The sequence below is a fragment of the Arachis ipaensis genome, chromosome B09, assembly GCF_000816755.2.
Source record: "Arachis ipaensis cultivar K30076 chromosome B09, Araip1.1, whole genome shotgun sequence".
In the NCBI taxonomy this organism is placed as follows: Eukaryota; Viridiplantae; Streptophyta; class Magnoliopsida; order Fabales; family Fabaceae; genus Arachis; species Arachis ipaensis.
The window spans coordinates 115,116,832-115,127,206 of record NC_029793.2 but is presented as its reverse complement, the minus strand read 5'-3'; the positions used below and the strand labels follow the sequence as shown (position 1 = coordinate 115,127,206).

Here is a 10,375-nt window from a genome sequence, read left to right as displayed (position 1 = left end):
AAGCGTCTTAATCAAACTATTCATGAGACTTCAGCTTTTGGAATTGAGTAGACTAAACCTAAAACTTTCTCAAAGAAATAATAATGAAAATAAATTTTGTCATGGTTTCATGTCTATACAATGTTATTGGACTTACTAGTACTAATGGCAACTAGAACAGTTGATAAATATTGGCATCCAATAAGAACACCTCAGTTTTGCTAATAAGAGAACAAGTAGAAAACACAAGAATACAATAATGTGGCATAAATAATCTGTTCTTTGCACAACATTATTTAAAAACAACTCCAGACAATCTGACATGGATTTCATGCTGACCAAACAAGTTCTTAGATAGCTCATATGAGTGACAGAACTTACTTTTGCAAGAGAAGTTGAGATAAATTACAGAATAAACATTTCCAGCTACTTACATTACATACACAAAAGCACAACAGCAAGTGCTTACATAAGTTAAAGGAAATAAAGTAAACATGCTTGACAGTTGCAAGAAACAAGACCCCATATCCTCATAACTTGGAGAAAAAAAAAAGGTGGAAAACCAATCTTACTGAAAACTTGATTGGTTACTGATATCCAAGTCTTCCACTTGTTCAGTTACTCTGCCCACATTAATTTCCTCAATATGATTGCCATTGTTTTCGAGTTCACAAATGCCTTTTTCATCCTTCATGCAAGTTCTATCATCGACATTGTCTGTACTAGCATCATTGTCGCTTGATGGTGCCTGGTGCCTTCTCCGAGCAGTGGCTCCTTTGGCCTTATCCCCTTCGGAACTATTAACCTTACCATTGTTGCTCTTCCGCCGACCCAGTTTTGGAGATTTTGCACGTGTTGGTGGCATCTGGTCGAGACACTCATGTCAGGCTCACAATTCGATAAAAATACATCTATACAAGTACAACTTGATCTTCAAAAATGCATGTATTGTCAAGCACATTTACAACAACAATAAAGCCTTATCCCATTAGGTGGGATCGGCTATATGGAATAAAATGACTCCATTGAACCATATCATGTCTAAAGTATGTCTAAAGTGAGACTCTTTACACGGAGATCTCCTTTGACCACTTGATAAAATCTGAATCTCAAAACATGATACTATGTTAAAAATTCGAGGGCACTACATGCTTACCTTCTTCAATTCAGCCTTAGGTGGAGGCCCCTCATGGTAAAAACTTGGCATAGGGCTTGCTTTAAACATTAAACTCTTCCTCAGCTTCCTGATAGCTTCCTCCTTCTCTTCCTTCAATGTTTAAAATTGATGAAAGAGTCAATGAGAAAAATCAGCTATAAGCTTACAAGGTTTAAACATAATAACAAAATCACAATTTATGTATGGGTTTTGAAGAAACTTGATAGTGTTGTACCTTGGTCCTTTCTTCATTTTTGTTCTTCTCAGCTTCCATTGCTTGGAGTTTTTCCTCTAATCTTGAATTGAACTATAACACAATAAAAAGGAACATGAAGCAATAATGAATTTACAAACCAATCCCAAACAAAGCCTAACCAATATACAGGTCCTTACCTCCTTCCTTTTTTCTGCACGTTCAGTTGACCGAAACATTGGCGCAGAAGCAACAGTTGTCCTCGCCTTGATTGATCGTGCAGAAGCAGAAGTTCTTTACATGGTCAAGGAGTAATATCAATTTCAAATTATAAAAGGAAACAGAAGAACCATTGCCAGGAAAAAAAAAAAGGCATTGCAAGGTTTAGGAGGATACATAGAAGCAACTGAACAAGAATCGTCCTCTTCAGGATGCTTCTTGTTATCTGGTTCCAATGGTTTTCTCAGAACTACAGGTGATTTCAACTGCAACATCCAAAGAGATCAAATTAAGCATAAAACGTTGACAACGTGTTAACTAATGAAAAAGACGATTCAAATTCAACTTCATTAAATTTGCAACTTTTGAAGCAGTGTCAATGCTATTGAAACTTTCACTGGATATGCAAGAAAATTATGTAACAAAATTTGCAGCTGTTGTCCCTGATGAAATATTTTAGCAACAAAAACAGTTCCTTTAAAATTTAACTCATCCACTACTTAGTTAATAAATCAAAATAATTGAAAGAGGATACCAATTCAACAAGTGAATATACCTGATTCTGTTTAAATACATTGGGAGACAGAATATTTCTTTTATTTACAGATTTTCTCTGGTTACTGCTCTTGTTATCTTCTCCGAAATTCGGACGCATTCCAACTACAGCACGCTTCTCAGTGGCTAGGGAAAATGGCTGTGGAACCGTGGCCTTGATTTGAACACTACCTGTACACTTGCTATGAAGATTTCCCATCACATTATCTTGGGGCTTATGATTACCCTTTGTTTTGTTTGCTTTTAAACTTTTCTCCCTATGGACACCCTCAAAACCTGAAGTTAACCTCCCATCAGATTTTTTAGCATTAGAGACATCAGGGATCTTAACAGGAACTTCTGTCGTACATTCCTTCACCTCATATTCCTTTGTGCTCTCCTCGGAGCTATGATGTTCATTAGTCTCGTTGATATGCTCATATGACTCAGTAATATTATCGGTTAGGGCTTCGTGACCTGAGTCGTGGGAAATGCCATCCGAATAGACTACAACTCGATCAGGCTCCTTAATGACACAAATCTCTGTATCTTCTATAGCCATTTCACTGGGAATAAAAAGAAGGGTCAGAAACTCAACTACAAAACGCTAATTCATTGAAATGCTGCTAATAATAATTAGCCAAAGCACAGAATAGTTAATAATATTAAAATTATGTTGAGTGAAAGAAAGATTGTACAATGTTCATCATAAATTCAAAAAAAAAATAATGAGGAAGGGTAAACATAGAAACCATAGATGATTTTGCCTTGTAACAACTCTGTTTAACTCAAATTTCTGTCATGAATGCAAGGACTTGACACTACAACAACCACAGTTTATTCTTACACTAACATATAAGATAGTTGGTAAGAGAATATGTTCTGCAAACCACAGTAGTTTTGTTCAACCAAAAAGTGAACCAAGGGACAAAAAAAAACAATTAAAGAGCTAAAGCCATGACTCATGCATCATGACAAATTGCAAAAGCATGGAAGCATATGAGAATTGTTTATCAAAAAAATCATAGGGAATACATTAAATTGTCTACCTAATCCAAAATTTTCATAAAGAAGCAAAGCCACACAATAGAAAAATACTAAAAGACATAGAAGGAAAGCAAACAAATTGGTTGGCATGTATGCTTAATCAATGATTAAGACTACTCCAACAACTCAACTATATCCAAAAGAAATAGCATATTCAAGTGAGCAACTGAGCAAGGTAGCTAGTTAAATTTCAGAAGTATAACCCATAATTCCTAAATTTACTCTTTTTAGCAATTAAATTAAATTAAATTACAAGTATTTCTTTAGAACCAACTTAGTACACGTGGAACAAAATATTTAGTACACCATAGGTAAGGGAGAGAACCAAGATAACTAAAGTATAAGCATGTTTATTAATTTCCACCGACAATTTCATAAAACACACACGTGAAGAGGGAGGGCCTATAATTAAATCCCAATCACCCAAATGCAAAATGTGAACCAAAAAGTGCAAATCCAAATAAATGCATCATATTGTTTGCAATAACTGGAGATCCAGGACCAACAATGCAAAACCTCTGATACAAAATGTACATAAATAGAAATAAAAATCGGAACTTTGAACTATATCTACTATTTATACGGAAAAACAGGAAATGGGTTTCAAGCTTGAACATGCAAAGAGATTGCTTTTGTTCTTCCACTTCCACCTCAACTCCATTACAATTTTTTTCCCATCAACTAAAGAAACAGAACCCCATTATAAAAATCAATCCATAGGGCCAACTACCAAGTTAAAATAAATAAATGAAAAACAAAAATTGAACATCACCCAATTAAAAAAAAATTGTAATTGCAATTATAGCAAGAAATAGTGTTGAGAAAGAGTTATGCATGGAAAGAAAGCGCGTGAGTAACTCACATTTGGAGTAGGGATCTGAGGATGGTAGGAAGAAGAGAGAGAGTGAAAGAGAGAGAGGAGATTGGAGAAGAAGGAGAAGAAATAATGGAAGTAGTGGGGGGTGTTGCTGTCGCGTGGGTTTTATATGTACGCAGAGGAGTGTGTGTTTGTGTGTGAGGTCTCGTCGGTCACACGCCGTTTCCTCACGGAGTTAATAATGCTTGTGTTCTGTAGTGTAGTGTTGTGTTCTGTTCATCTTCTTTTCAAATTTTGAATTTGAACCATTAATAAACGAAACTTAAAGTAAACTGCTCCTGGTAATAATTAAACACGCCTTTTTTTTCCCCTTTTCTTTCCCCTCTTTCTGACTTTCTTCTCGGGATTCTTCTCTTAATTCAAATGCTCCTTGTTTTTGTCTTTTCTTTTGTTTAATCTTTATAATTATTAATAAAGATTTATGTATCTTGTATTCTAAAAATATGGGTTAAAATTATAAATTTAAAAAATTTATTAAAAATAACAAAAAAAATAAGTTTTTAATATATTTATTTTATATTTATTAAATAAAAAAATTTAAAATCTTTTACTAATAATAAGTTATTTTAATTAATTTAATTTTTAATTTACAATATTTGTTATTAATTGTTGTTTCATTAAAATCAACTTTTGAATAATATGTTCCAAAAAATGCTCCTGGGATCACGGAGCAGAAATCAAGCCCGATTCTTCACCCTCTATTCCCTTTGGTGGCTACGGTGCATGGTTCTCTCTTCATATCATTGACGACGCCGATCTCATCCATCCAACCATCCAAGACGGCGATCCCTTCTCAGGCGAAGACAAGGCTCCCGATTCTTCATCCTCTATCCCTCTTGGCGGCTACGGTGCATAGTTCACTCTTGGTTACATCAATGGTGCCAACCTCCTCCATCGGACCAGAGAAGCGCTGCTCCATTCTCAAGTGAAGTATACGCTCCCAATTATTCACTCTATCTTCCTCTCGGCGGCTACGGTGCATGGTTCGCTCTTGGTCACATCAGCGGCGCCAACCTCCTCCAATCAACCATCCAAGAGAAGGGTGCGATGCAACACTTCCGGAAGAGAACATCTTCCATGGTGTTTTCAATCCTGGAAGGCGGATCGATTAGTACATTGATCAATCCAACCCAAGGCGATGAACAATTCAGTATGGGTGAAGTAGTTATTCAAGAGCAAGAGGGGTCGAAGGTATATTGCATAAGCTGCTCCTGCGTTATAAGAAATTTTATAACAATGTGTTATTTGAATGTTTATTATTCATGCTAATTAGATGTTTTTTCAATTCAAAAGGTATATTCATTTGAAAAATGATGGTACAATGATATATTTAGTTGAGCAAAGTATGCTTAAAATTGCTACTAAATACTTACCCAACATGTTCGAATCATAAGAATTGCCATCGTTAAAGTATGCTTGACTCCTATATTTGTTTTGCAATATTTTTTTATGGTTTTTATTGGACTCATTCATTATATAGTAAGGAAGGATCTTAACTTGATAATGGTTTTTTACTGTGTCTTTAATTGAAGGTCGACGAAATTACCAATGTCTTTGCGACTAGAAAGGATGAGTTGGACTCTGGACATGAGGTTTGAATGTGCTATGTGAATGTTTCTAATTCATGCTAGGGTAAAGTACTAAATTAGTCCCCTACGTTTGGGCGTAATCCTGTTTTGGTTCTTAAGGTTTAAAGTGTCCTATTTGAATCCAAAAAAGTTTCATTTAGCTTCAATTTAGTCCCACCGTGAGGTCAAAAATAAATAATTAACGAAATGTCCTACATGGCAGCAGTATAAGAACAAGGTCGATAATTTGGAGAATAAGTACAAGCTCCAGAGGCACAAAATCAACCGTGGATGCATCAATACATGTATTTAACATTTTTTTAGTTTTATAGAAAATATTTCATTTTAATTATAAGAAAAATGATAAATAAATGTATTGATGCATCCACGGTTGATTTTGTGTCTCTGGAGCTTGTACTTATTCTCTAGATTATCGACTTTGTTCTTATATTGCTGTCATGTAGAACATTTTGTTAATTATTTATCTTTAACCTCCGGTGGGACTAAATTGAAACTAAATGAAACTTTTTTGGATTCAAATAGGACACTTTAAACCTTAAGGACCAAAACAGAATTACGCCCAAACGTAAGGGACCAATTTAGTACTTTACCCTTCATGCTAATTAAATATTTTTTAAGTCACATTAGATTTTTCACTGTGTTAATTTTGTATTATTGACTAAGAAAGAATACGTGCTCTTTTTGGTAGTATTTATGCCTTGGCAAGGTTTTGATGAGAATATGCTTTGATTTTACTTTTCATCTACTTTCTTAGAGTAGGTTACATCAATTCGGAATATGCTTTTAATATAATATAACTATATTAGTGAGTGCTATATGAATCCTGAAATGGTATTAAACCATATAATGATATAAAAAAAAAGTAGAGTGATGATTGTACACTTTCCTAAAGTTCAATTATCATTTCTATATTTATAATCATAGGATTTTACTGAAAATCTTCGCATGTTATTATATAAAGGTGTTTTGTGATTTGTGAACCTATCAAATGTATTAGTTTCTTATGTAATCAACTCGTTAACCATATAGATTCAAACCAATCTAACATTCAATATATTGGGTTGAGCTAAAGTTTTGATTAGTATTTATAGTGAAACAAATTTGTATAATATAGATGTTTTTTAAGTTCAAATAGCTCATTTATTTGTAAAATTCGGGTACGGTGAAATATTTATTTGAGATATTATTAAAGTATGCTAAGAATTGGTATTAAATATTTATTTGTAAAAACAAATGGTTTAAATCCGCCCTGAAAATGGTTGAAGAGTATAAAAAAAAACAATAGGCATTCACATCTCAATGAAATGCACGCAGTCGCTAATGCTTAACACATGAAACAAAGAAATCATATATCAAACCATCCATTTTACAAAGAGAAGAAACATTCGAGTGGCTACCAGAGACATCATCCTCTTAAAATCATACTTTATGTAGACTGATCACGACTGAAGGCCGTGCAATGCTTTAATTTCCAGCAACTTCACAATTTCAGCAATAGAAAACAATGATAAAAAATAAATAACACCTCCATTTAGTTAACACCACGCTAGTTAATGAAATAGAATTGCCACTTAAGCATAGGCATGAACAAAAGGGTTATATACACCGATCAGAGTTGACTCAATATTATAAATATGCAATACATTGCTTAATGAATTAGTGACATCACTAACTTAGAAACTTATTGCTTGAGAATCCTGAAATACCTAATATATGAAACCTGCTGAGGAGTATCTAACAAAACATGAGTCACTCACTCCTCAATGAAGTACTAACAAGTTCAAATGCCTTAAACATGATAAATCAGAAAACAGATCTAGAACCATCCAATTTACAAAGAAAAAAAACATCCTAATGCCTAGCATAAGCACCATCTACTCAGAGGTTTTGGATTGATTGTCACCATCAACTTGACAAAACCAGTAACATGAAATCATAAACCTGCAGTGAAACAGGATTTATCAGGTTCACACGAAATGAGTTTAAGCCGGAAAATGCCATATTAAGCTATATAACTCTATCACAAGGAAACCATAGATGTAGTAAGGCTCAGATGGTTGGATTTTCTGCAAATCAATCCTGCTGCGGTCTCACAAGAAACAGCCCTTAAAATCTGCATATAGGAAACATGAATGAACAAGCATTAAGCTACACCACGGGGTATAGAAACAAATTCAGAGTTCCTGATAAATTGACGCTTGAATCATGAGTAATTACCAAAATCTAGTTCGACACAAATCAGCCAACATTTACTATATTTTCACCATCCAAAATCCATAACACAATTAAGAAAACAAGAACAATCAATCACCAATCAAAGTAAATATAGCAAAACTCAATTCCCAATAACAACATGTTTCGCTTTCTAATTACAGAATCATCCATTCGCTAGTTATAGTAATTCAACAACATCCAACAAAATAGCAAAGGTAAACCATATCGACTACAACCATAGTTCCTAGAGCTAAGCATAGATTACAAAACAGGAATAAACCATTTCAAATTTTATGTTCTACGTAACTAACAAACTCCAATAGGTGTTGTAAAACCACCAACAAATCTTAACCAAAAAATCAAATTTTCTTGCTGGAAGTTAATAAATTCAGTTCATACCCAAGTTCAATTAGAAAAAACATCATAATTACCAGTGAAGTACGTCTTTTACCCCCTGTGAATTCAAATAGAAAAAACACTGCTTAACCAAGAGCACGGCAGTGATTGATAACTATATTTGTACATGAGGACTCGCTGCTAATTACTTCAAGGAATACATATTGCTTGCCAAAACTTACAGCATTAATAAGCGGACTAATTTGGAAAAGCAAAATAGAATAATTGGATGAGGAAATCAACCTCCAACTTTTTTTACTACTTTTGTCTATTTGTTTCAATGAATTCTTTGTATTATTTCATCATTAACACCCCAATGACAGTTCATTAAAAATCTTTTTAAAGTAGAACCAATTAGCAAATATGCAATAATAACCTATTAGTCTATAAAAATCCTGTGGTTAACATAACTTCTTCCAAAGGTTTTTCATTTAGGGGTATAAAGCAACAACTCCCTAGCAACTTCATGCCATAACAATACAGAACCAGCAAAGAAACAAAGCAATAAAAAATAGGTGAAGTTTACCTTTTGATTGGGATGTTTTTGAAGAGTTTCGGACAAATTAAACTAGGGGGATATCTTTTTTGCTCTTCGAAATCATCAAGAAATAAAACTAGATAGAACAACTATAGAGTACCTCCATCAGCTCTTATGTGCAGTTCAAGTACAAAATTAATTTGTAGTAATTGATCATAATCGTTAACACATTATGACGGTAACAATATATGGACTTGCAACATGTGCATACCTATGATGAGAAAATAGTGAATAACTAATCTTATAACCATAGTTGCTGAAACTAATTTTTGATAACAAATCACAATTTATCAAAGTTCTAATTTCATGTTCTTAGTAACTTAACAAACTCCAACATATTTCATGTGAAACCTCGCACAAATCTTAATTAGAAAATCAAACTTTTTCGCTCAACTTTCATAGAATCAGAATCCACCCAAATTCAATTAGGAATCAAAAAACATACTTACCTGTGATTAGCCTTTTGCAAAACTCCAAAAATAGAAAAACATGCAGCTGCTATTTTTTACAAGGACCAGTGATGCACCAAGATTATATTACGTAAGTAATACAACCTGGAAAAAATATCCATTCAATTAAAATTCACCAGAACCACTACAACAAAACCATACTTGCCATAGAAAATTAGAGAAAACATCTACCATACTTGCCAATTAGTGAGACGAAGGGAGGATTCCAGGCTGGAGAAGTGGAGGTCCACCGGCGGACAGCGCAGTTGCACCAGGAAGCTTCAGTGGCGCCGGTAAAACCCGCATGCAACAACAGAGTGGCGTCGCTCTGGTTCCGTGTGTGGAGGTGCGATGGGCGGAGCGGCGTCACAGCGTCCGGAGAAGAGAGGGAAGAGGGTTGCGCTCTGGTACCGTGTGTGGAGGCGCGATGGGTGGAGCCGCTAGGAGCGGCGTCGCAGTGTCCGGAGAAGACATGGAAGAGGGTTGCGCAATGTTTCCGGAGGCATGGCACGGGTGTAGATGATTTTCAAACTTCTTTGTGGTAAAACTGTGAAAGCAAGGGTAGGGTTTTTGGGGAGTGTGATTTTGGTTTACCCTGGGTCAATTTTGGATGGTGCTGAAGTTTATTGGGCTTTCGGGTTCAAGTCCAGACACATTTGGCTGGTTTTTGGCTGATATGCTCTTGGTTCCCTCGCATTGTTGATAACTATTTAATTATATTTACATGTTTAGATCATTTTTTAGTGAAATCTCACCCCGGTCCCTAGTAAATTCACGAAATCTCTTTCCGCCCCTTAACGAAAGTATAATTCCATTGCGCCCCCTAACGATTAAGGGTGTGTTTGAATTTGCGTTGTTGAAGAGAGAAGCTCGTTTGAGTTCCTTGAACGCTTCATCTTCATGTTTGGCAATGTTTGTATTCTGTAAACGTAGAAGTGATTTCTGTCTTCAACCCACGTTTAGCAAAAGCTAAAAATTCTAGCTTTTCCGTTCAGCTTTTCACGTTGGATTGAACTTTATGTTCTATGTACCAATATGTCCTTTATTATTCATATGTTTATTTTTTTATAATATTTTTTTAATATTTTTTTATGCATATTATTATTTTTTATAAAACTTCTGTTTTTTTATATGAGTTCTTTTACTGTTATTGTTATTTTTTTTTTGTGTGGAATATTTTTTTT

The 10,375-nt window shown here is 34.6% G+C and overlaps 1 protein-coding gene across 3 annotated transcripts; it reads right to left on the bottom strand.

Annotated features, from left to right (window-relative positions):
* On the bottom strand, positions 217–4,200 carry LOC107618440 (protein WVD2-like 3). Of its 3 annotated transcripts, none has more exons than XM_016320507.2 (7): positions 3,991–4,200; positions 2,104–2,647; positions 1,725–1,813; positions 1,529–1,622; positions 1,371–1,442; positions 1,136–1,246; positions 217–844 (listed from the first exon to the last, which is right to left on the bottom strand). In XM_016320507.2, exons 2-7 carry the CDS (start codon positions 2,641–2,643, stop codon positions 548–550), a joined length of 1,203 nt encoding a protein of 400 aa, XP_016175993.1. In that variant the 5' UTR covers positions 2,644–2,647; positions 3,991–4,200; the 3' UTR covers positions 217–547. The 3 variants fall into 3 exon arrangements, with proteins under 3 accessions (XP_016175993.1, XP_016175994.1, XP_016175991.2); XM_016320508.2 differs by lacking the exon at positions 3,991–4,200 and adding an exon at positions 2,834–3,278; XM_016320505.2 differs by lacking the exon at positions 3,991–4,200 and adding an exon at positions 2,929–2,951.

What these genes read in the sequence shown, in the direction of transcription:
- LOC107618440 (XM_016320505.2), bottom strand. An exon ending in GTGCAGAAAAAAGGAAGGAG is followed by an intron (nt 1,443 to 1,528) that starts GTAAGGACCTGT and finishes ATTGTGTTATAG; the next exon opens with TTCAATTCAAGATTAGAGGA. An exon ending in AAAATGAAGAAAGGACCAAG is followed by an intron (nt 1,247 to 1,370) that starts GTACAACACTAT and finishes TAAACATTGAAG; the next exon opens with GAAGAGAAGGAGGAAGCTAT.